This window comes from Anomaloglossus baeobatrachus, chromosome 1 (genome assembly GCF_048569485.1).
Source record: "Anomaloglossus baeobatrachus isolate aAnoBae1 chromosome 1, aAnoBae1.hap1, whole genome shotgun sequence".
Lineage (NCBI taxonomy): Eukaryota > Metazoa > Chordata > Amphibia > Anura > Aromobatidae > Anomaloglossus > Anomaloglossus baeobatrachus.
Genome location: NC_134353.1, coordinates 630,173,448 through 630,201,363, shown reverse-complemented (window position 1 = coordinate 630,201,363; position 27,916 = coordinate 630,173,448). Strand labels below are relative to the sequence as shown.

General features: G+C 41.7%; 1 protein-coding gene across 1 annotated transcript in view; it reads right to left on the bottom strand.

Moving 5' to 3' along the window:
- The window catches only part of IPO4 (importin 4), a 298,714-nt gene that overhangs the window by 37,626 nt on the left and 233,172 nt on the right, over window positions 1-27,916 (bottom strand). The window contains exons 25-26 of the mRNA XM_075340711.1: window positions 7,314-7,439; window positions 6,794-7,002 (exon numbers count right to left, since the gene is read on the bottom strand). Of these exons, the coding sequence (XP_075196826.1) occupies window positions 6,794-7,002; window positions 7,314-7,439 (335 nt within the window). The remainder of the gene's footprint in view (window positions 1-6,793; window positions 7,003-7,313; window positions 7,440-27,916) is intronic.

The following is a 27,916-nucleotide window of genomic DNA, read 5'->3' as shown; positions in this document are numbered from 1 at the left end:
CAGACCAAGCACTTGATGTCGCTCCACCCACGGTATGGTGTACGATATCTTTGCGTCAGGAAATCAAGAATAGGATCAGAGAGCCAATCGGTTACTGTAATTTATATGAATAGCTGAGATAACATAGTAAAAGGTAATTCAGAAAGAGTAATTGTACACTACTACTTGAAATTTCAGATATTTAAACAAGTTTGGTGAACTTTACATTTGACTAGTTTAGAAACTCAAGGTTAAAGAGGACCAACCACCAGGATTTTGTGATATGAGGTAAAGGCAGTGCCATATTGGCACTAAGATGCTGAATCCAGTCATAGCTGATATAGAAAGATCTGATGCTTGGTTGCAGAAATATCTTTAATTAAAGTTGCAGAAAAGCACTGCACTTTGACCAATTGGTGCAACGGGGCCTGGTCTTTGTGGGTCAGGTCCTTGCTGTAAAGCCCTCCTCTAGCGTCCTCTATGACTTGCCCCCTGTTCCTTATTTGAATATCGCACTGCCATTGCTGTTGTTGGCAGCGCATGCATAATGACACAGTAATTCTGCCTTCATTAAAATGGTGCCGGAGTCCGAAATGAGCAAACCATGATCTCCAGCGGCAATTTATTGAAGACACAGCGGTGAAGACTATGAAAGGCAACTACGCATGCACAGATTTTATTTTTTTTTAACATCTGTGCACGCGCCCCTACAGCTCATAGTCTTCAAAAAAAATGGCACCAGAGATAGTGGTTCGCGCATGCACAGACTCTGGCGCTATTGTAAAGAAGACAGAATCACTATGGCAATGCGCATGTGCCGCCAACAGCAATGACGGCGCGTTATTCAAATAAAGAAAAGGGGACAAGCAAAGAGGACGTCGGAGAAAAACTTTACAGCGGGGCCCCGACCCACAAAGGCCTGCCACTGTTTCACCCGTCAATCAAAGTGCAGTGCATTTCTACAACTTTGATTAAAGATATTTCAACAACCAAGCATTGGATCTTTCCATAACAGGTATGCCTGGATTCAGCACCTTAGTGCCAGTATGGCACTGCCTTTAGTTCATATTGCAAAATCCTGGTGGTTGATCCTCTTTAAATTATACAATTTGAAGAAGAGTTATGTCAAGTACAAAGGTAAAATAAAAAATGTGAAACTGTTCAAAATTACCATATATTATAAAGTCAGGAATCAGGATAACCAAAAGACGCAATCTACACCAGTAAAACGGTTAGCGTAACGAGTGCTACAATTTATTCAGCTGTGCACTTAAAACTTGGAGAATAGGTGCAGATGTTTTCTGGGAAAATTGTTGGAGACTTATGGAGATGATATTTATATAATTAAGTCGTCGTACAGTTAAAAAGCTTAGGTCATATCATAAAAAACCCTTGTCCTGGTTCGGCCGTATAAACACATTTAAAATGGATATCCATCCACGGTTTTTATATATATTTCAGGCAGTCCCGCTTCTTCCCCCTACCGGGTTTTTTCGGACACTCAGGTCTGCTCTAAATCAATTTATATGGGGTCACTCTAGGGCTAGAATAAAATACCACACACTTACTAGACATATCACTACAGGGGGCGCAGGACTCCCAGATGTGCGCAGATATCATCGGGCGGCACTGATGGTCCGAATGTTTGACTGGCATTTCAACGACCAGAATAAGAAATGGGTCAAACTTGAACAGGAAAGCTCATCAATTCCACTAAAATATCTACCATGGGTTGGGTCCAGGGAGGGGGTGAGATCGGTTACGGCGAGTCTTTTTATTAAGGCTACACTGAGGACATGGGATCAGGTTAAACAGAATGGCGGATTGGTGGGCTGCCCTTTTCTCCTTGCTCCTATTATATCCAATCCAGAATTCCCTCCGGGAGTCGGTCGGACTAAATTTCTAAGATGGAGAGCACAACAGGATGGTAGGATATATCATACCCTTAAGGGGTCTAAATTAAGATCCTTTGAGGATATGCAAAATATGGAACCTCCCCAGACATTATCCTGGATAGAATATAGACAACTCTATTCATTCGTTAACTCTAAGACACAAGGAATGGATGGAATATCAAGGGGCTTGGCCCTACCCTTTGAAAAATTATGCAGGACACTATACCCACACATTTGATGTCACTTATATATAAGATGATTGGACAGGCAGATCCCTCTGCGGGCTCGGATCCCTCATATATGACCAAGTGGGAGGAAGAAATGGAAACGACATTCACAGATGCAGAAAAACAGAAAGCTTACATATTTACACATAAAATGTCGATTGCAGGGTACACCAAGGAGAAAAATTATAAGATCCTAACAAGATGGTATCAGTACCCGGTGAGGCTTAACAGAATTTTTCCTTCTGTATCCGAGATGTGCTGGCGATGTGGAACAATAAAGGGTACAATGATACATATATGGTGGGACTGTGATAAAATTAAGCCATTTTGGGAGGCAATTTTTCAAATATACACAAAAATAACAGGAAAGGGAACACCTCAGACCCCACAAATAGCCTTGTTGTCAATGCTTCCCGGCTCAATTAAAGCCCAAAAGGGGGATATACTGCGGTTTTGTCTGGCGGCAGCAAGAGCAGTGATTCCAAGACATTGGAGAACACAGGAGGCCCCGTCCTTGAGGGAATGGACACAGGAATTTGAACATATTCATCATATGGAGGAATTAGTGGCAGAGGCAGAGGGACACACTGAAAGATACCTGAGAATTTGGACGCCATGGATAATATTTAAAAGTTCAGACGATTATCATACGTTATTTTGAAGGCTCAGTAGGGGCAGTACGAGCAGAGATAGTAGAAGGGCTACAACAGGACTCGTTTGTGGCTCCCCCCCCCGCCCTCCCAACCCTTAAAAGGTCCCCCTCTTATCCCTCCCTGTTTCTTCAGCTTTCTTTTCTATTTCATGCATGTCTATTTATCTCTCTTCTTTGCTCATTTCTTAAGGTTTTTTATTATTTCTTTTAAACTCACTAATAAAGATATAACGAGTAGAACTAGGCCACGGTTCAAGGTTATACGGGATGTTTAGTTAAATTCTCACCAATGAAGAAAGGAACAGTTGGATATGAGGAATGTATTATAAAATATGTAAGACATGATAGGTCTTTTTTTTTTTTCTTTTTTCCACTCATTAAATAAGCAGACAGCAGTCTTGAGCCTGTGAGACAGAAAGGGAGGAACGTAAGACCTGAAACAGTGTCGGAAGTCATAAGTGGAAATATAATATAGAAATGTTTTTCAAAATGTGGTATCATATGCAATGATCTTTCTATAATCTTGGTTGTTTGTTTGTATGTTTTTTCTATGCTTTTTTATTTTTCTCTTCTACTCAATAAAGAAAGATTATACAATAATTAAGTCGTCGTTTATAGGCACCATGACTAACCTACATATAGAACTAACATGTCATTATAAAGTTATACAAGGCAAGTTTATTGTTGTGTTTAGAAGTTATTAGTTTTTACCTAAAAATGAGCTTTAGCCTCGGAGCCATTGTAAATTTAAGACCTAGGTTTAAAGCTCTTGCAATTTAAATAAAATGTATTTTCTATGACACACATTTAACAAACAAAGCCTATACATATTTGGTATTCACATGACCACAATAAAACGGGAGGAGTCATGAGAAAAGAACAACAAAGAAAACAAACAAAAAAAGGTAGCAGTTTATATGTACCCTAAGAGAAAAAGATAAAAAAATAATTTGTCCCACATGAAGCAAAGTCTCATTCATACATGTAAAAAAAAAGAAAAGCAAATAAGACTGCTGAAAAGAGAAGAGATAAAAAAAGAGTGTGTTTTTGTTTACCTGCAATGTTAGTTTAAGTGTCCTAGCTTTATCATCAGTCTGACGGACCAGCATGTGAGCTGTAGTCCGCCTCTCTCTGTGATTAGCAGCTTCGGTCTATAGAGATGTCAAATGAGAGCCTGGTGTGGGCGGTGGCAGCTTGTTACGCTCTGCTACATGCTAAAAATTAAATCTTTGATTATATCAGAACAGCTGCATACAGTAAAGTAAGTGATACATCGTTGGATTCAGGATCTCTTTGCCTACATCATGCAATAGCTCAGATAAGGTAGCAAAAACCTGCTGAGATTCCCTTTAACAAATTTTTGTTTAGGTTATTAGCTAATTTCACTGTAACTGTACCTGTACATTCAGCTTATTCCCTCTCTAATAAAAAGTGCACGGATAAAGAACAGACAGTATTTGTTTCAGTGTTCTACACAAACCTCTATGAATATAGCAATATAGAAGGTGTATAAACACACATCCATACAGAAGTACTTGAGAAAAGATCTCAGCTAGTAGGCCTGTGTTTCCCAAACTCCGGTCCTCACGGCCCCTAAGAGATCATGTTTTCAGGGTTTCTTTAGTATTACACAGGTGAGAGGCCCTGTGGCAATTTATGATGCCTTGATAATTGAATCACTTGTTCAATACGAAGGAAATCCTGAAAACATGATCTGTTAGGGGCCGTGAGGACTGGAGCTTAGAAAACACTGTAGGAACACAATAAAAAGAACATACTATTAAAACAAAATAACAATTGTACCATAGTCACCTTTTTACGAGTGAAACTCCAACATTAAGCGACCCATTTTATTTTTACCCCACACAATACAAGTGTAAACAAAATTATGTCACTCTGGTTATAACTACCCGTATATGCCGGTGTATAAGACGACTGGGCGTATAAGACGACCCCCAACTTCTGCCCTAAAAATATAGAATTTGGGATAAACTCACTGTATAAGACTACCCCGCTCCCAAATGAAAAAAAGTCTGCAGGTACTGTATATAGCAGCAAAACTGTCACTTATAAACATAAGGTTGTTTCAAACATGTACGGTAAAGCTAAAACTTTGCAAAACAAACAAGAGAGCAAGTGTCTGGTGATCATAACTGTAAGCTGCGATATTGTAACAGGTCTTGCTGGCGTATGCTTCAGTATGCTAAGAGCAGGGGGCCGCACTGTGTGAGGAGGTGTTTTTTTTACTGTCCAGTATAACCAATAGGATTAGTGCAGGGGCGGGGGAGTCACCGGGCCGAGAAAGGGGGCGAGGTCGGCAGCAGCACTTACGGTACTGTAGCAATATGCACACTTACACCAGCATGTAAGGTCTTCATTAATGTCCCTGCATGGATGCGAGGGGAATCTGGCGTTACTGCACTAATCCTATTGGTTATACTGGACAGTGAAAAAAAAACACCTCCTCACACAGTGCGGCCCCCTGCTATATATCCGCTATATATCCGCTGTATATGCTGTATGATATATGTGTATATCCGGCGTATAAGACGACCCCCCACTGTAGCCATTATTTTAAGGGGGTAAAAAGTAGTCTTATACGCCAGTATATACGGTAGACAAAACAACAATGGAGGATTATAGCTTAGTAGAAAACAATTGCTATGTTCCTCAGCTAGAACAACCTGTCATTAATATAATAGCGCAAATAGCCTATTTAGAAGGGAAGAGGACAGGAACTCTAAGACCACCTATTGGGAGGTAGTAATGCTAAAAGTGAAAATCAACCCTTTAAAAGACCCTTGCCATGTAACTTGGGATAAAAAAGCAAATCAGAAGGTTGTTCTTATTGCATGGCCTATAAGTCACCTTACTCCAACCTGCCTCTCGCCACAAGGAGAAACTTTAACCCTTGGACACCCTGTCAAGGACCTCTCAACCAGCCAACCACCTCTCCTGTTTCGCACTTATAAGGGTTAAACTCCCCCAATATGTATCTAAAAATGGAACTTCTAGTTGGACATCCTATCCCAAATCATAAAGGTTAATCCTTTAAAATGGTTGATTTTGAGTATCAGGATTTCTATCTTCAGTAGGTGGCAATAGAGCTCCTGTCTTCTTCCTCTCTTAAGAGAATATTTGCAGATTTAAATTTCCAGGGAGCACTGCATGGCCTATAAGTCTCCCTATGCCATTTGGCATGTCCAAGACCACAATTAACTCAAACTGTATTACCGAATAACTAGTCCACCCAATCACAGATTTTTAATAGTCCTAAAGGGTTTTTCTTATATCAGATGGGTCTGCCTCACAAATTTCAACAAGCCCAATCGTTTGCTTTCTAAGGCAATCACTACGCACCGGATGTATCTGGGAGCAGCCTACTTCCCTCTTCCCAATAAAAGCACATGCATTTCTCAGCAAATGCAAGCATTCATGTGTATTGTGAGATCGTGAGGAATTGCTTTTTCAGCCTATTAAAGGGAATCTGTCAGCAGGTTTTTATGTAAGCTGAAGACAGCATGCTGCAAGGGTTAAAACATATAATTCAGGGATGCCTGTCTTGTCAAGGTCCAATCTGTTCTTTATTTGCCATGTTTGTTTAAGCAGCAGAACTTCTCATTGCATTGACAACAATGTCACTCTTACAGCAGTCTGGCACGCCCCGTCCTCTGATTGACACCTCACTGCAATATACAATCTCTATAGAGAGCCTGGCGTGGGTGGAACAGCTCTCTCAGCTCTGCTAGATAGTTAAATCTAAACACTGATTGTGTCAGAACAGCTGCACCGAGTAATTAAGTGATCCATCATTGGATTCAGGATCTATTTGCCTACATTAGATGAGACAGTAATAACCTGAGAACAGATTACCTTTAAAGGTATTTGCATTGTTTAAAAGTCATCAGCTTGTAAAAAGTTATGCAATAGGTTCATATGTAGGCCGTTTGCATACAGATTTGCATGGAATAAGAAATCCTGAAATCTGAAAGATAATACAACCATTAGTCAAGAGCAGGCAATTAAACAACCAAGGATACTTCAGCATGGCTGCACCTCCATGTTCTGCAAGGACCCCGAGTCCAAACACCGCGTTGCTACGAACTTCATTATCTCCATCCTGTGTTCCAGCGATGAAAGCGGGAAGTATCTGTGCTACAAACTGAACAGTGGCCTCTCCCAGACTTACTATTGATTCAGCAAGTGTACCCACTGCAAATGACTTCTCTGCGGTAGTGCAACTGGACTTCTGCGTGGAGAGGAAAGTTCACAGGGTTTATTTACCACCACCTTGACATGACATGAAGCAATCCCTTCAGTTCAAAGGACGAAAATCCATAAAAGCAGATAATTACAACATGGTTGACATCTTAGCTTTAAGTGAAGACTTTTGCACACACAACTTTACCTGAGGCTGCATTTACATGGGCCATAGCAGACTTACAAGGGTCTAGCCGCAGTGTATGCACACAGTAAAAACATGCTAGCTGGAAGTATACAAAAATTCTGTGTGTTTGGAATATGCAAAAAAAAAATAGTCATGAACATCGCAATACTTACTGTTTTATTGAGGAGTAGTGGGAGAAATCCTGCAAAGTATGGAGCAAATGTCATACCACCAACTGCAGCAGCAACCAAAGGGATCCCCTCCCCTGCATATTCCATCAGCATTGCATCCATCTCGGCCTGAAAGCAGAAGCCACATCAGCCACTTCATGCCCGCACAACTCAAGTACACAGTCATGTATTATTTACTTCGGAGCAACTCCGTGAATAAAAAAAATATGTTGAAGCAAAATTAAGAATTTTTTTGTTATTTGTCTCCATTCTGAAACAAGGCTTGTAAGACATGATTTCTATTTTCTTTGCTTGTAATGGAAAAATTAACACTAAAACCCACAGTACAAATAGAGGAAGGGCCCTGAGCCAGAACAAAAGGGTTTGTTTTATCTGGGACACAAAGGTTTAGCCTGGTGCACCTTCTCCCCAAAGTAATACATTCATATCCTTCTATACCGACATGCGAAAACGGATGATGGTTTGGTGGTCTAATCAGCCTACCGCAGAAATCTGGTGGTGGTTGGCAAACGCACTCCGACATGCAAAACTAGCCTTTTGTTAATATTGTAGGTTAGTAAATAAAAAGTGCCCAAACACCTTTAACAGTTCTCGCTCGTTCAGCTGACAGCTATTGTACCCGACATATGTGTGCATGTGTTCTCAATGGGGAATGTAAGTAAGTGTCCTCAGAGAACAAGAGGATTGGGCATTAAACCCCTATTCTTATCCCCTTCCCCTCCCCTAATTTAGTATAGCACCCTGACTTGTTGCCATTTCCAAAAATACCCTTGTGCTCCAGATCTCTGGGCAACAACCCCACTAGTCTGCACTTAGCTCTCTGCAACCGGCTGCATTATGGCTCCTTGGACAAGATGATTTTAAGCGCCAAACAAGCAATAGGATCTTGTTCTGTGAAACCACAGACGTTTTCTCAAAGCCTTCTATGGTCCAAGATTTCCCATCCATTAGGATAGGAACCAATAATAAATATATAAAGTAAAAATGTAATTAAAAAATATGATGGATATCCTGTATAAAACTCTTAACAGTAGAATGACCCAAGCAGGGTACCTTATTGGGTGACATAGCCTATCCATGAAATTAATCAGTCTATATTTAGGCCCAATCTTCAGTAGGTCATATTATATATACTGTATATAATTATTGGGGACTACTATGTGGCTAGGATTCAGACAAATGCTTTTGTAGCAATATAGTAATTTATTAACCCCTTCACCCCCGAGCAATTTTCCATTTTTTGTTTTTTCTTCCCCTTCTTCCGAGATCCGAAACTTTTCTTATTTTTCCTTCAATCTTGCCATATAAAGGCATTTTTTGCAGGACGATTTGTACTTTTGAATGAAACCATTAGTTTTACCATATAGTGTATTAGAAAATGGCAAAAAATAATCCAAGTACAAAAAAATTGAAAAAAAAAAAGTATGACTGCCCGTTGTTTCTGGAATATTTTATTCACTGTGTTCAGTATATGGTAAAACTAATGTGTCACTGTGATGTCTCAGGTCAGTGCGAGTTTGTAGACACAAAACATGTATAGGTTTACTTTTATCTAAAAGTTTAAAAACAATTCACAAGTTTGTACAAAAAAAGTGCACTTTTTCGCGCCATGTTCCACGACCCGTAGCGCTCTCATTTTTCGGTATCTATGGCTCAGAGAAGGCTTATTTTTTGCGTCTTGAGCTGATGTTTTTAATTATACCATTTTTGTGCATATGCTATGTTTTGATCGCCTGTTATTGCATCTTGTGCAAAATATGCGGCAACCAAAAATGAAATTTTGGCATTTGGAATTTTTTTGCCGCTACACCCTTTAACCATCAGATTGATTTTATATTTTGATAGATTGGGCATTTCTGAACGCGGCAATACCAAGTATGTATGTTTTTTTATTTTTAAACCCTTTAAAATTTCAATAATAGGGTGAATGGGAGGTGATTTGAACTTAGGGTTTTTTTTAAAACTTTTTTTTTTATTTTACTAGTCCCCCTAGGGGGCTATAAGGATCAGCAGTCTAATCGCTTGTGCATTTCTGTAGATCAGAGCAGCATTGCTCTGATTTGCAGAAAAGCTGATCTTCTCTCACACCCGGCGGTCTGTTGGCTGTAAGAGGAACTGACTCATGATACCTACAGGAGTTATCACATGACCCTGTGTTACCATGGCAACCATTGGAAGTCACGTGACTTCCGATGGCGCCGGGTAAGTGAAGGTTTACTGCGGCCGGCATGTACAGCGCGCTGTGACATTTTCACAGCGCGCTGTAAGGGATTAACAGGGTAAGAGTCAGTAGCGAATACACTCGTGTCGGTTACCGCACATGTCAGCTGTTCAAATCAGATGACATGTGCGGGGATCAACCTGAAACGATCCATGATGTTCTGAGTACGTCATGGATCGTGTCGTGAAGAGGTTAATGCAATATATTTATAGGATTAAAAGGGGGACATGTAGAGGGCAAACCGGGAAAGAGCGGTGTTGAGTAAATAAAACGAACCAAAGCAGTTACCTTTTATAAATATGCCTCAAGTCTGTGTATCTGTATAGTTAGCTGTGTTTTGACAAGCTTATCATTTCATGACAAACCTTTGCAAGTCATAATCAAAATTATTTTCATTCCTAAATAAATAACACGCTACTTAAAGCAACAATACAAATACAGGCGAGTCTAAGGCGGCATTTACACTGCAAGAAAATTGTGAACAAGCGTTCTTTCACGATTATATTGTCGTGCAAACACGCTGTTGATCACAGAATGAATGAACAAAATGAGCAAGGCAAAAAAAATCATCATTTTTGGCAGCTCATCATCCTGTATAAACAGGACTCGTGCTACCAAGACAAATGGCAGCCTATGCTCTCTAATAAAGATTACTTAGTGCAAATTGTTTACATTGATCTAACCTGCATAAAGAGGAAATTCAAGGACTGCCAATTGGTAAGTTTTCCGAATCATATCATGCCATCGGTTGGTCCATGTAAATAGACGTTAAAAGGGTTGTCCACTCTTTGTCAAACATTTCTCAATCATCATATTCCCCCCTGTTAAAAGAACAACAATTATACTCTCCTCTGGTGCTGCTGGCAGTGGCTCTGCTGGGCTCATGTGACATTATTACGTCACCCAAGCCCTGAGCTCAATCAGTGGAGGCGTCCCTTTCCCCTCATTTGGGCATATCACATGTAAATAGAATGTAAGAGGTAAGCCACACCTCTGACTTCCTCTAGATCAGGGGTCTCAAACACGAGGTCCGCGGGCTGCATTCGGTCCCCAGGCCCGTGCCCCTGTTCACTATCGCGGCAGGTGCAGGGGCCACGGCCACTGTCTGCGCTTTTATGTCAGATGAATGTATTGCCGGCGCTACGCTCTCGCGCCAGAAACACAATCATCTCACATAAACCGCAGACAGTGGCTGCGGCCCCTGCACCTGCTGCGATAGTGAACAGGGGCATGGGCCTGGGGGCCGCACGAAGAAGAGATGAAGCAGCCGAGGGAATGCGGGACAGGTGAGAAGAATGGTGTTGGTTTTTTTTTTGTGTGTGTGTGTATGCGACCTATGACGTACCCAGTACACCATGGCTCCCTGGTACTTAAGGACTCATGACGTACCCAGTACGTCATGGCGAAAACGCGGCCCTGGTGGCTGTGATTGCTTTGCAAATACCTTAGATTCGGGGAGGAGGGGACCTCTGTCTGACCTCAGGAGGGGTGGTGTCTCCTCCCCGGACCTACGGAGGCTGTGATTGCCTGACGAACAGCACTCAGCCTATCACAGCCACTGTAATATTTCAGCCATTGAAAATGACTGAAACATTGAAATCCAGCCATGATCAGAGCAGCTATAGCCCCGATCATTGGCTGGAGCTGGGTGACCTCTGTTTCACCCGCCCCCAGCTCTGATTGGAGAGACTGACCTTGTGACAGATCTCTCCAATCACTGTGGATCTGGGGCCGGAGACCGCCCCCTCAGCTTCACTCCGACGTCTGTGGAAGGTGAGAGCGATCGGTAAGTTATAGCCACTGCTCACTGTCAGCCGCCGCCACTGCCCCGCCCATTACTACAGGATGGGGACAAAGTGCGCACATTACTATGGGATGGGGATAAGGCTGGGTACATTACTATAGGATTGGGACATTACAAGGATGGGAACAATACTATTGGATGGGGACATTATTACTATAGAATGGGGACAAGGCTGGGGACATTACTATAGGATGGGGACTAGGATGGGCACAGTACTACAGGACAGGGACATTACTACAAGGGGACAAGGATGGGAAACATTACTATAGAATAGGGATAAGGCTGGGGACATTACTATAGGATGGGGGCAAAGTTGGCACATTACTATAGGATGGGCACTTTACTATAGAATGGGGACATTACTATAGGATGGGACAGTACTATAGGATGGGGACATTGCTACAAGGGGACAATATTATACTATACTATAGAATAGTATACAATACTATAAGATGGGGGACAAGGAAGGATACATTACTATAGATTGGGGACATTACCATAGGATGGGGACAAGGATGAACACATTAGTACAGGATGGGCGCATTACGATAAGATGGGGACAAGGCTGGGGACATTACTATAGGATGGGCACATTACTACAAGATGGGGACAAGGATGGGAAACATTACTTTAGGATGGGGACAAGGATGAGCACATTACTGTAGGATGGAGACTGGGATGCGGCACAATACTACAAGGGGACAAGGATGGGCACGTTACAACAAAATGGGGAACATTACTAAAAGATGTTGGTCAAAATTTCTATATAGTGCTAATTGTAAGACTATTAGTTACAAGAAAGGAATAAAATGTAAAAAAAATAAAACTGTTATATTTAAACAAAGAATGTGCACGTTTGCTATAATAAACAAGTGAAAATGTTCAAAATCAGTGATCCAAAGGTGTGTAAAAAAAAAAAATTATATTATATATGGTACCAATAAGCATGTCACTTTGTCCTGCAAAGAATGCCCCCCAAATTATTTTTTTTCCTCTGTGCGGCCCATACACCCAGCCGAGTTTGAGACCCCTGCTCTAGATGCTCGATTCGTCCTAAAAAAGGGACGACAATGGAAGCCACTACTGAGTGGGCGCAGGGCTTGGGTCATATAACAACGTCACATGAGCCTATTAGAGCCACTGCCAACATTGCTAAAATGGCACCGGTACTGGAGAAGAGTATAGTATTGTTATTTGAACAGGGCAAACATTGTGATTGAGAAGAGGGTTGTGCAAGTAGTGGACAACCCCTTTATGGCTGTGTTCACATATTGTGCCCCTAGTATGGTAAAAACACACTATTTTGCAGCGATATCCAAAAGTGCACAATGCAAGATACATGTTTAAGTTAGTTACATTAGTAAACTTGTAGATCTTTCTTTTGTCAATACTCATAAGTTCAGGGCCCCTCCAAAAAAATTCTACTGACTTTCTACTTTACGCATTAAAAATGACAGCTTTATTACAAAATTGTCTACAACAATATGCAAGATGAAACATCTTAAACAAATCAAAAAGGAGAAGTGCTCCGTTATTTCGTTGGGAAAGCAAATAAATAGGAAATATCATTTGCTTCCAGTCATTTCCAGTGTGACATTTCATAATATCCCTGAACATATGCCAACAAATGGAACCAGTCAGGTGGGTGGGTCACCAAATGACAGTTTATGAACAAAGGGCGTTGATAAGAGTCAGCCGAAGGGGAGTGAGACAGCCTACACCTGATCTGGCTGATTTACCTGCTCTACCGGATAATTACCTTAAGAACAAATATGCAACCAGAGGTAGAGGAGTCAGCTCAGACACCAGTTTGCAGCTCGCTTGAGGAGCTCCTATCTGAAGAAACACTGGGTCATTGTCCCAAAGCCCTCCAAACCAGATACTCTTGATTTATAAATGAGGGCCAAAGAGTGACAAGAGGAGAGAGGGGGAGAAAACCACGATCTAGACAAACAAGTTTATACCAAGAAAAAACAACAATGTGACATATAGAACCTGCTCCATGCAAGAGTCGTGGTTCTGCTGCCAGGAAACTACAGAACGTTTGCATGTGAAGACGACTTCACAATGGAGATGCAATTGACTGTCCTCTGTATGCAACTTGGGAAATGCTGCTACAATTTCTTGCCATTTCTTTTTCTCCGAGAAGCTCACAGTCAGTCATGTATCATTTCTCTGCTCATCCTGCTAATGACAGACACCCTCATCACAGGTAAGAGTGCCTTTTGATTTTGCGGCTTTGTACGGTGCCTATGATTTGACGCTCAGTCCCTTTAAATACTGATTTAGAAGTTATTTGTAGGGTACATCTGTGCTTACTTACGCTCTGTGTATACATAAAGTTCCATAGGCTGTTTACAGAACAAACATATGACAGTACTGCACTGTTCCTATTGTGGTTCTAAAAGCCGAATGCTTAGAGATAAATGCAGTTCCTCCAGCCACCTGCCATACTAGACACCTGAGCAAGAACAGTCACATATGACCGTGTATAGAATGGGTCATGTATGTATGACTTTATTGTAGGATCTGATTACTATGGCTGCCGAGACCGCTGAATGCTACAAGTGTTTTACATCTATTGATTTTCATTTCTGAGAATCAGAGCTCAGCGAACAAAAGATGACAATTATAGCTTGGACAGCGACTCCATGATTAATCTAGTGATTATGTCCATTACCAGGCTAATAGTATTCCCTGCCTACAGCTAGTATTCAGCTTTACCTTGGTAACGTACGCCAATTTTGGACTTTGACTATGCTCTTATCTTTATTGACCTATCCTTTGACATTTTCAGAGATATAGTATTAGATCACATCATATACTAAAGGTCATAATTTAGGAAGGTGTATTCAACTGTTGATGCTATATGTGAAAAAGTTCTGTTAAAGTATATGGGGGATTGAAGCAATACACATAATGTAGTTCTAAGTTCACCAAGTAAGTGCCTTTTTTTTTTTGGAGGATATTCAGCATGTTTCCAGCTCCTGGTGTATTTATATACAACATTATCTCGGATTAAAGCAGTTCATGCAGGTAATTATTCTATGGGCTACACACGGTTACAACGCACTGCTTACAGTAATGCAGACTACTCGGTAGGTAACAAGTCCTGGCACTATAATGACAACAGTGCTGTTATGGTGTCCATGTAATATATACAAGGCTGACGCTTATAAATTCAACACCAGAGGCAAGCATAACAAAAAGCAATATATCAAATCAACTTCATCCCCTTCTATAAAACAAGTTCCCATATGCTATTTATCAATTCTTTAATTATGATTGATCATCCTTCAGACAGGCCTTTGAAGGTACTCTGGCACACCTCATTTGCTTCATTATATGGCAGGGTATAGGACTAAGAATGGTTTCATACATCTGCGTTTCACACGCTAGTATAGACTAAAGCCCCCTTCACATTTAACGACTTACCAGCGATCCAGAAAATGATGTGACCTGATAAGGATCGCTGGTAAGTCGCTGGTGAGATGTCACACAGTCAGACCTTAACAACGATGCAGTAACAATGAACGACCTATATAACAATGAGCGACCTGTATAGGAGGTCATTGTTAGGTGCCAAACACAGCGATGCATCCTGCCCAGCAAAACATCACCTTTGAAGAAAATGGTCCGGACCCTTCGGCAACGACTAGAGATCTCACAGCAGGTACCTGATCGCTGGTAGGTGTCCCACATAACGAGATCGCTGGCGAGATCGTTGCTGCGTCACAGAAACGGTGACGCAGCAACGATCTCGTTAGCGATCTTGTTGTGTGTGATGGGACCTTTACCATGTTTCTGATTCCCCGAATTGTCAGCCTCATGGATTGGCCTTAAAAGCAGTATTAGGCACAGCTGCTGCAGAAAATATGGAAAAGTAGATGATGGTGGGATCACTCCCAGCCTTCATAAACAGTTTGTGCCAATATGCATTGTTGATGGGAATGCTGGAGATCAGCGAAGGTCCCATTAACAATGAACTGGGCAGCAGTGTGACAACCGATTAATCCATGTGGGGCACTTCAAGGTCCAGTTTTCAGGAGAAGTGAAGTCCCAGGATTGGGATCTTCAGTGATCGGTAAAGTTAATACCTATCCTATGGATAGGTGTCTTATGCTTTGTAATAGAAGTGTTATTTCCTTACATTCATTTCCATTTATGAACATTTTGATGCGCGCACTTATAAACTATATATGGAAAAAACAGCCAATGTTAAGAGAAAAAAAAGAACTAGATTAAATAGAAAAAAAAAAAAGATGGAAAGCCTAGCAAAAATGTTGATCACTGAACAGTTGTAACTACTTAGGCTGGTTTCACACTACGTCTTTTTAACATCCGTTGAAAACGTTATTTTAGCGGAAGTACGGATCCAGTGCAAATGCGTTTTCATTTCAATGCATTTGCAATAGACTCGCGTCCACCTGCGTTCACCTGCGTTTGCGTGCGTTATAGTGCGGATCCGGTGACTTGCAGTTTTTTAACATGTTTCAAAAACGCTACTTGTATCGTTTTTGAGCTGCGTCAAAATACTGCAAGTCACCGGATCCGCACTATAACGCACGCGAACGCAGGTGAACGCTGGCGTGCTGATAGACAGGATCCTGCTTTTGTACTGAGCATGCCCAGAAAGTACTGAGCATGCCCAGAACCAGTCTCGCGTGATCTGTCTCTCTCTCCTCCTCCCTCCCTCACCCTCTCTCTCTCTATCTGTCTTTCCCCCTTCCTCCCTCCCTCCCTCTCCCCCACCTGAGAGCTGCGGACACTCGTAACCAAGGTAAATATCGCGTAACCACTTCTCTTAGTTACCCGATGTTTACGTTGGTTACGCGTGCAGGCAGCCCTGCTCCTAGCAGCTGCAGACACTCGTAACCAAGATAAATATCGGGTATCCAAGTCCGATGTTTACCTTGGTTACCAGCGTCTGCAGCTGTCAGAAGCCGGCTTCCAGTCTAGCTCCCCTCACTCCCGATCACATGACTCCAATGCCCGCCCCTAAACATCCAGTGCAGGATCCTGCAAAATAACATATGCGTTTGCATACGTTATTTGCTGTAAAAGCAGGATTCGTACTTCCGCTAAAAAAACGTTTTCAACGGATGTTAAAAAGACGTAGTGTGAAACCAGCCTAACATTCCAATTCCATCATGCACCTTGAATTTTATCTCTAAGAAGCATTTGGAAAAATAGAAGTGCTCACAATATAGATTCTAACTCTCTTCTCCTCTGTTACAGGGTTCTTTTCCTTTTTATGGTTTAGTGGCTGGTTACTGCCTCCTAGCACTGATGTGGTTTTTCTCAGATTTTTATCCTTTCAAAATGAGACCTATCGATCTATTCTTCTACTTATTCCATGGATATGCCTAAGCGAAGAGTGGACTCGATCACGTATCAACAAATGGGCTGAAACATCTCTCTCTGTACAATCTAGTCTTCTCAGTTTGACTTGTTGGCTAATTGCTGCTTCATATGGCATGCATATGATTCAAGAATATGAAGAAATACAACCAGAATGTGACCAGAGGGAATGGCATTGCCTCTTTACGCATATTAATAAAAGCAGGACCTTTGACTGGCTGCTTCTTTCCATTGGACTTGTACTTGGCACCACTTTATTGCACAGCCCAATAGAAAATAAGAAAACGTCAATCATTAATCTGTGGGTCGAAGAAAAGAGAACTTTCAAGGGACTAATGGCACCTGTTTGTCTAACTGTAGGTACCATAGCCTCATTCTACTTCCTCCCTCCTTTGATTGCTGTAAATTCATGGTCTCTTCTAGCTTTGGATAGTCTATGTGGACTCTTAAGGTTTCAGAATACTCAGCCACTCAGTACTGTATGCAGCGCACTGGAAGACGTGCAAGTCAAGCACAGCGAGCTCAAACAGAAACATTACTATTGACAATGCACAGAAGCTTCCTCTATGGATTCTAGAATAAAGTTTTATAGGTGCTATTTAAAAACTGATTATTTAAAAGGATACGTCTATGAAAAAGGAATGTTCTTTTTAAACTGCGAGGAAATTATTATTTTTTTGTTTATTTTGACAGTGCTTTGTGAAAAAGTATAAAATATTGTGTTTGTCTAACTGGTTACAACAGAAATAAAAAAAAAATGCTTATATGGTTTGTCCTTGATAAATCGTTATGTCATTACAGGCTTACAGACAAACACAGCTGTTAGTCACCCTCCTCAGGTCCAACAATGCCGCCCCGCAGCCGCCCCAAGCATAGGTGACATCAAGACTACAGCACATACAGTATAGTTAGGGCCAGAAATATTTGGACAGTGACTGAATCTTCATAATTTGGCCTCTGCATGCCACTATTTTTTTATTTTAAGATAAAACAACTGAGATGTAATGGAAGTTTAGACATTCAGGTTTAATTAAAGGAGTTGAACAAAAATATCCTGTGAAACATTTGGGAATTGCAACTATTTTTCTACAAAGTCTCCTCATTTCAGAGACTCAAAAATAATTGGACAATTTTACTTTACATAAATAAAATGTTAATTATTACTTTGTAGAAAATCCTTTACAGGCAATGACTGCCTGACGTCTGGAATGCCATAGATGTCACCAAACACTGTGTTTCCTCCTTTCTGAGGCTTTGCCAGCCGGACTTCTGTTGATGCTTGTTTGTGGATCTGCCTTAGGCTATGTGCGCACGTGTGCGTAATTCATGCAGTTACGCTGCGCTTTGTAGTGCAGCGTAACTGCATGCGTCCTCTGCACAGTCTATGGAGATTGTGCAGGGGCCGTGCGCACGTGGCGTCTTAGAACGCAGCGATTCGGCTGCTGCCCGAAGCGCGCATTCTAAGAAGTGACATGTCACTTCTTCCGTGCGCTTTGCCGGCAGCCCCTGCTCTGTCTATGGCAGGAGCTGCAGGCAGAGCGCATGTGCTCTGTGCCGTCACCATGCGCTTCAGAACGGAGCTTTTCAGCTACGCTATGAAGCGCACCTTTTAGGTGCGGTGCAGAGCGCACACGTGCGCACATAGCCTTAGATTCTGTCTTAAGCATGTGAAATGCCTGTACAATAGGGTTGAGATCTGGTGATTGGCTTGGCCATTGCAGAATATTCCACTTCTTTGCCTTAAAAAACCCCTCCAGGGTTGCTTTGCTTTTCTTTTGCCCATGCCATCACTCTGCCTCCACAATGTTTTACAGAGGACGTACTGTGCTTTGGATCATGAGCATTTCCAAGCCTTTTCCATACTTGCTTCTTCCCATTATACTGCTACAAGTTGAATTTGATTTAATCAGTTCAAAGAATGCTTTTCCAGAACTGGGCTGGCTTTTTCTAGATGTTTTTTGGCAATGTATAATCTGGCCTTTCTATTTTTAAGCCTGATTAATGGTTTATACCATGTAGTGAACTCTCTGCATTTGTTTTCATGAATTCTTTTCTTTATTGTAGACTTTGATACTAAAACACTTAATTCCTGTAGCGTATTCGTCACTTGTGTGGATGTTTTTCTTCAACATGGAAAGAGTTCTGCGATTAAACCCCTGTGGTTTTCTGTGGAAGTGCAGGACTTTTTGAGTCCCAAGCTCATCAGTGTGGTCTTTTTTTTTGTAGAATGTACCAAACTATTGATTTGGCCATCACTAATATTTCTGCTCTCTGATGGATCTGTTTCTCTTCTATTCAGAGCTACGATGACCTCATGTTGTGGCTTCAAAGCAACAGCTTCCAGATACAAATTACACACCTGGAATCAGCTCAAGACTAGAGATGAGCAAACCTTCAGTTTTGAGGCTTGGAAAATGACGTGAAAATCGCCGTGGTTGAGTATCGCAGTGTGCTCATAGCTGACTGCTGCGGGATGTGTGTAATCATCTCAGAGTTGACTTACATTCTGCGTTCTAAGATGTTTTGTTCACTGAGAAATAAAAAAAAACAAAAAATAAAAGAAAGCACCGTCCCACCCACCCCCGGAAATAATTTGCTGTGGGCTAAAAGCAAAACACTTCCGGAGGTGGGTGGATGGGCAATGCTTTTATTTCATTTCTTTATTTCTCCGTGAACAAAACATCTTCGAATGCACAATGTAAGTAAAATCTAAGCTGATCACACACTTCCCGCAGCTCGCACAATACTGTGCAGCACTCAGACACGAGCACAGCGCGACACTCACCACAGGGATTTTCACGTCATTTTCCGAGTCCGAGCCTCAAAACTGAAGGTCTTGCTCATCTCTACTCAAGACCGTTTACCTTCGTAATGGTTGATGGATTAATGAAGGAATAGCCCATGAAATCCACTCAAGAGCTTTTGAGATAATTGTCCAATTACTTTTGGTCTTTTGAAAAAATAAAGGCAGCTACATAATAAAGAGCTATGATTTCTAAACCCTTACTCCAATTAGGATGTGAACCCCTCAAATTAAAGCGGAGTGTCTGCACTTTAAGCCCACTTTGATTCTATAACTGCATCTTGAAAATGTTTTGGTAAACAGCTAAAATGCCAAATCTTGTGTCACTCCCCAAATATTTTTGGACCTAACTGTATGATTGCAGCAACCAATACCCAAGATCAGTGGCTTGTGTTTTTTTCCCCACAGCATATCTGTGCGGTTGGGTCATTGTAATTGTGTGGTGTGTAAATGGTTTTATGTAAGATCAGCTTTATTCTTCACATTATGAATGTGAATGGCAGATCACTGTGATTAATAAATACATGAACTCCACTATTGCTGTAAGCATTAAAAATGCAAAGTACTTAACGTTCTTGTTTTTATAAGAGTGCAAAAGCCAGCCAACCACAGCAAGGTGTACCTAAATGTGGATGGTCCCTGTCACTATTATACCACCTCTCCATGTGGCAAAACAGCCTCATCTGAATAGGGAAGTGAAAGAATACCAGGCATAACTAGCAATTAAAACCTTGTGTGAGAAAGTTGGGTGGATAATGGTGCTGAGCCTGGAGGGGGGGACACACCCACCAATATGTACTACCAAAAAGAAAAAATACAGGATTAGCACACCTTTAGTATTAAATTAATGTACAGGTGCACAAACATGCTAAGTGGCATATATACAAGCCCATACCGTACATACATGGTGCATCAGCACACTGCGATTAATGAATACATGAACTCCAATTGTCATACCAGAGTGTACAGATGCTCAGCGTGCAGCGCAACAGAAGGGTAACAATGAGAATGGCCCTGGGGATAGGGAGATAGGGAGATGAGACATGTCTTGCAACACACCCGACTCTATACACTACACTCACTAAATGCCATATACAGGTCCTTCCTCCTGTCGCCGTCACGTGCCTAGGCCCTCGCTTCTCACCCTGGCTAATGAGAAGGCCAGAGAACACTAATCTCCCCACTGCAATAATACAACACAAGGTAAGGGAGACGTAAGGTAAAACACAAGACTTTTTATATCAAAGGGGAGTGGACACAAGCGCTGTATCTGAAATTAAGACTACAAAGGACAGCCAGATAGGAATGAGCACTTAACCCCTACAGCACTAAAAGAAAGTATATTCACTCAAATACAAGTTGTAGATCGGCACATAATATGGCGTTGTGACCTTCTGGTCTCATACACACCAGTGTTCTCCTAGAGCGGGACACACTCATAACACCAATATTGCTGTAAACGTTAAAAACGTAAGCTACTTGGTTAGCATTTTTTGATGAAAGAGTGCAAAAGCCATCCAACTATGTCAAGGCATACTTAAATATGGATGGTCCCTATCACTAATGTCCTTCCTTTGCATGTATTAAAACCAGGCCACATCTGAATGGGGAAGTGAAAAAAAACAGCCGCAGTTCGCAATTATAACCTTGTTTGTCTACAGATAAGTTTGTTGAGCCCTAGGGGGGCACCGACCACTCTATGTATATGTTTGTAGGTTATCATTGTTCATATTATATCTGATTTAAAGTGGCTACTGATTTTTTATCTTACTGTTAATGCATTTATCTATAACCAAATCAAGAAATTCAACTGAAGTTTTGAAAATGATTTGGAAAAGTCAGACCAAATGTAAAATAGGTTGAAAAAAGACCTAGGTCCATCGTGTTCAACCTTCCTCCACTAATTTACATTTTGTCACTAAGTCATTTATAACTGACAATGATGTGTGTACTGAGGAAATCATCCAGCCCTTTATTAAAAGCTGTAATAGTGTCTGCTATTATTACCTCTTGTGGTAGGGCATTCCACAGTCTGACTGCTCTAACTGTAAAGAACTCTTTCCTACTTAGCTGAAGGAATCACCTTTCTTGCACTTCCAGTGAGTTCCCCTTGGTCCTTAGTATTGTCTTTGGAAGGAATAAGTCATGTGCCAATCCTTTGTACTGACCACACATGTGAGCTGCTGTAGAAGGTGAGAGGTCGACACTCCAAGTTATATCCAATTAGCTTTATTAATGCGTCTCTGCTTTGAACTGAACCCTTTTTTGTAAAATAACTACAAATGGCTTTTTTGAGAAAGGGTTCTGTGAGAACCAGAAACGAGTAAATAAACCTACTTGAATTAACCTTAGAGTGTGAAATTCCCATCTTCTACAGTAGTGTGGTTATCTCCAAACTCCTATCCTCCACCCTAGATCCAAAATTTAAATAAAATAAACCACAACATATTTTGTATCAACAAGTTGGTTAAATCCATCAAGATATAAAATTATTTTTACCATATGTTAAATGCTGAAAAGAAAAAAAATAGTCAAAAACCAAGAACAATTTTTTTGGTTGCTGCATTCCCAACACAAAGAAAAGTGATCAAAACATTTTATGTCCGCCAAAATGGTGTCAATAAAAATATAAACGCGGTATGCAAAAAACAGGTCCTCACATAGTTCCATAGAAGGAAAAGTAGAAAACTTAAAAGGATTCTCCGAAAATTACATGTAGATAAAATGGTGTCCCTGGTATGTATGAAATTTCAGGCCTTCCTAGTCGCGAGTCAGTACGGGCTGCAGATTGAAGATACACAACTGGCGAGACCAAGATTTCATCTCACAAGAACTGTATCACATATACTTTAGTAAGTGATGTATGAAAAAATATTTTAATCTATGTTGTGATTGAGGAGGAAATCTCTAGCTTTATCCACCCTCTCTGTAAGTTTGAAAAAAACATTGATAAGAATGAACCTGGAGATAACCCACATAGTGAGGCATTTCTTCATATATGACAGCCTGACTGAGGTGTGTGTGATACAGCTCGTCACTTGACACACAGGTCTTGGGAGCTACTGACTATACTGACATGTGACTAGGACAGACTCCAGTTTGAGCAGGGATGTCAATGTATCCCATTCTCAGAATACCCCTTTTAGAATCTCAAAAATGAAGACACAAACAAAATTTATTGTTTCTTGCAAAGTTATGAATTTTTTGATTACTATATATATATATATATATATATATATATATATATATATATAAAAAATAATTAAATAATATATATATAATTATATATATTAAAAAATCAGAAGGCAGCACTCCATTTTTCTTCAGGTTTGTCTTTCTTTAATAGCCCATGACACAGGACATTTTGGTCAGGAACTGACCTTTCTCCAGTCAGTCTGGAGAAAGGTCAGTTCCTGACCGAAACGTCCTGTATTATGGGCCATTAAAGAAAGACAAACCTGAAGAAAAATGGAGTGCTGCCTCCTTTTGAATATATTGAATGGACAGTAGGATGCAGTTTGTGAAGGATTTTTGCACCCAACTATAATATCTCGGCGCTGCTCTGAAAACTTTATAATAAATACATTATATATACAGTACATACCAAAAGAATGGACACACCTTCTCATTCAAAGAGTTTTCTTTATTTTCATGACTCTGAAAATTGTTGATTCACATTGAAGGCATCAAGACTATGAATTAACACATGTGGAATGAATTACTTAACAAAAAAGTGTGAAACAACTGAAAATATGTCTTTAATCCTAGGTTCTTCAAAGTAGCCACCTTTTGCTTTGATTACTGCTTTGCACACTCTTGGCATTCTCTTGATGAGCTTCAAGAGGTAGTCACAGGAAATGGTTTTCCAACAGTCTTGAAGGAGCTCCCAGAGATGCTTAGCACTTGTTGGCCCTTTTGCCTTCACTCTGCAGTCCAGCTCACCCCAAACCATCTCGATTGGGTTCAGGTCTGGTGACTGTGGAGGCCAGGTCATCTGGCGTAGCACCTCATCACTCTCCTTAGTCAAATAGCCCTTACACAGCCTGGAGGTGTGTTTGGGGTCATTGTCCTGTTGAAAAGTAAATGATGGTCCAACTAAACGCAAACCGGATGGAATAGCATGCCGCTGCAAGATGCTGTGGTAGCCATGCTGGTTTAGTATGCCTTTAATTTTGAATAAATCCCCAACAGTGTCACCAGCAAATCACACCATCACACCTCCTCCATGCTTCACGGTGGGAACCAGACATGTACAGTCCATCCGTTCACCTTTTCTGCGTCGCACAAAGACACAGTGGTTGGATCCAAAGATCTCAAATTTGGCCTCATCAGACCAAAGCACAGGTTTCCACTGGTCTAATTTCCATTCCTTGTGTTCTTTAGCCCAAACAAGTCTCTTCTGCTTGTTGCCTGTCCTTAGCAGTGGTTTCCTAGCAGCTATTTTACCATGAAGGCCTGCTGCACAAAGTCTCCTCTTAACAGTTGTTCTAGAGATGTGTCTGCTGCTAGAACTTTGTGTAGCATTGACCTGGTCTCTAATCTGAGCTGCTGTTAACCTGCGATTTCTGAGACTGGTGATTCGGATAAACTTATCCTCCGCAGCAGAGGTGACTTTTGGTCTTCCTTTCCTGGGGCGGTCCTCATGTGAGCCAGTTTCTTTGCAGCGTTTGATGGTTTTTGTCACTGCACTTGGGGACACTTTCAAAGTTTTCCCAATTTGTTCGGACTGACCTTCATTTCTTAAAGTAATGATGGCCTCTCATTTTTCTTTACTTAGCTGCTTTTTTCTTGCCATAATACAAATTCTAACAGTCTATTCAGCATGACTATCAGCTGTGTATCCACCAGACTTCTGCACAACACAACTGATGGTCCCAACCCCATTTATACGGCAAGAAATTCAACTTATTAAACCTCACAGGGCTCACCTCTGAAGTGAAAACCATTTCCAGTGACTACCTCTTGAAGCTCATCAAGAGAATGCCAAGAGTGTGCAAAGAAGTAACCAAAGAAAAGGTGGCTACTTTGAAGAACCTAGAATATAAGGCTATGTGCGCACTAGAAAAGTGATTTTTCTCAAGAAAATTTCTTGAGAAACTTCTGGGAGTTGAAGATTACCGCACCTGCGGTAAAAAAACGCACCAAATCCGCGGGAAAAACGCATGCGTTTTTGCCGCGTTTTTTCCGCAGGTTGGTCCCTGCGTTTTTTTTATGCTGAACAGAAATAAATAATATAGATAATAGATAGATAATCGATAGACAGATAATGGATAGAGGGAAAGATGGATAGATGAATAGAGAGATAGATGAGAAAGACCTATATAATGTCCCACCCCTTGCATATTCTAAGCTGGCACCCTTTAGTGACTTTCATGTGGCACTAAAGGGTGCCTAGCCTTGTATTTAGCCAAAAAATATATAAATAATAATAAAAAAAAAAAAATGACGTAGGGTTCCCCCTATTTTTGTAGCCAGCTAGGGTAAAGCAGACGGCTGCAGCCTGCAAACCACAGCTGACAGCTTCACCTTGGCTGGTAATTCAAAACAGAGAGCACCCCACGCTGTTATTTTACATAAAAATAAATAATTTAAAACAAAAAATGTGGGGTCCCCCCCAAATTGGATCACCAGCCAAGGTAAAGCAGACAGCTGGGGTCTGATATTCTCAGACTAGGGAGGTCCACTGTTATTGGACACTCCCCAGCCTAAAAATAGCAAGCTGCAGCCGCCCCAGAAGTGGCGAATCCATTAGACGTGCCAATCCTGGCGCTTCGCCCCAACTCATCCCGTTGCCCTGGTGCGGTGGCAAACGGGGTAATATATGGGGTTGATGCCAGATGTGTAATGTCACCTGGCATCAAGCCCTGGGGTTCGTGATGTCAGGCGTCTATCAGATACCCGACATCACCAACTCAGTCAGTAAGAAATAAAAAATAGACAACAAAAAAAGTTTTATTTGAAAAAAAAAAACCAACACTCCCCACATTCCCTCTTTCACCAATTTATTGACAAGAACAATCAAATCCTGGTCCGGCGTAATCCAATAAGAGGGGGGGGGGGTCCCACGGCGATCCATACCATAGTCCCTGTCCCAGTCCATGTAGAACAGAATGTTCCCTATTGGCTGGGAGAGCAATGCAGTGACCTGAGCTAACATCAATGGGTCAGCCCAGGTCACTGCAGGGCATGACAAGTGCTGCTGTCAGGAGGTTAGATGAGCTCATTACCAGCTGTGATGATCTCCTGCAGTCCTGCCATCAGCGCTGTCACTGCCTTCTATGCCCGCCGCGTTCTCAGCAGTATCGCGAGAGCCCGCTAGTGACAGTCTCGGGCCGCTCGCGAGACGGGCATAGAAGGCAGTGACCGCGGTGACGTCAGGAGGCAGGAAATCATCACAGCAGGTAATGATCTCATCTCAACTCCTGACAGCAGCGCTCTGCATCCCCGCGGATTTGTGTGAGGTAAAAAGATGTCGGTGGTGAGACGGATAGAGAAAGACAGAGACAGCCGGGCAAAGCGACAGGCCGGGCAAAGCGACAGGCCGGGCAAAGCGACAGGCCGGGCAAAGCGACAGGCCGGGCAAAGCGACAGACATATACAGAGATTGAGACAGATAGACTGATGCAAATACAGACAGAGATAGAAACAGACAGACAAGGAAAGAGACAGACAGCGAGACAGACAGACAGCGACACACAGACAGAGACTGGGAGAGAGACAGAGAGACAGTTACTATCCCGAGCAACGCCCGGGTACTACAGATAGTATATATACAGTGGTACCTCGCTTAACGAGTAACCCACTTAACGAGAATTTCGCTTAACAAGCAAAGCTTTCTGTAAATTTGTAACCCCCTTTACGAGAAAGCTTTGCTGTACGAGCAAAATACTCACCGCACACACTTCCGGTTCCGTACATCCACCGCGCTCTGATCCGCTCTTGCAGTCCACACAAACACACACAAGCACGCACAAACACACACAAACAAACACGCACGTACACACATACAGTATTATTGCTCACCTTACCTTCCGTTCCACCGCCGGGCTCATGGTTCTTGTAGTTCCTGGGTACATCGCGACGAACTACAAGTACCATGAGGCCGGCGGTGGAACGGAAAGTAAGGTGAGCATATAGTATGTGTACCTTCCGCTTCATCGCCGGCCTCCTGGGTCCTGTAGTGTGCCGCTCCGCTCCACTCCAGGCATCGGCATCCATAGCAACGAAGCAGGAACTTCCTGGTTCCTGTCACCGCTTGTCAAAGGCAGCGCGCTGGCCAATCAGAGGCAAGCGGCTCTGCCTTTGACGTCAGCGCTCTGGCAGAAAGTTCTGCCCTCGTTGTTATGGTTACCTGATACACAGCCCGCACCGGAGAACAGCAAGTCCCAGGAGACCAGCGATGGAACGGAAGGTAAGGTGAGCATATAATATGTGCGTGTGCATGTGTGCTTGTGTGAGTTTGTGTGTGTTTGTACATGTTTGTGTGCGTTTGTGCATGTGTGGAATGATAGAATAGGGGACCAGGATGGAACATTTAACACATTGTGGAATGAATTGTCAGCATTGCAATGATTTCCTATGGGAAATCTTGCTCTGCTGAACGAGTAACTTGATTAACAAGCACACTCCCAGAATGGATTGTTCTCGTTAAGCAAGGTTCCACTGTATATAAAAGAACTTTGTGAGCTTGGAATCACAGTGTTTGTCATGTAACTGTTAAAATGTAACATTTCATGGCTTTGAAAAGGTTAGGTAAGTAGTCAGTGGGCCTGTGGGGAGTAAAGATAAGGGCAGGTGATAAAATACAGTTTTTTGTGAAATACTAATAGCAATTATGGGTTATTCGTATGCTGAAAACCATGGCATGTCGTCATTAGTTGGAGATAGTGTCCTCATGCAAGCCTGCCCTCTGTGCATGTAAATCTGGACCAGTAGTTATAGAATCCTTGAGATGACTCAATACTGGTAGTTAAAGAAGATTTGAAGGTGTGCAGTGGAACCATTCCTAAAGGTATCATGTGATCAGATTTATGAGGAGTGTTCCTCATTACTAGGGAAGTCACAGCCAAGCTGCGAGAGATTCCCATAACTGACTAAATTCTCAGTAGAAAGTTCCTCATTTATAATATCATTTTAGGCCTCCCTGAACAGATTGCCATGCTGATGGAACCTACAATACATAGGGAACACCATCCAAACACTCAGGAACAGAATTAACAAACACTGCTATAACACATTAAATGGGATCCAAGATAGGTGTGAGTGATTTTAAATGAGTTCAAGATTTGAAATATTGATTTATTAAAAATATCTTAAAAAGAAAAACATAAAAATATGTTAAACAAATGTTAATGTGCACAGATCAATCATATTAATGATCGTAGTGAGCGCATGGA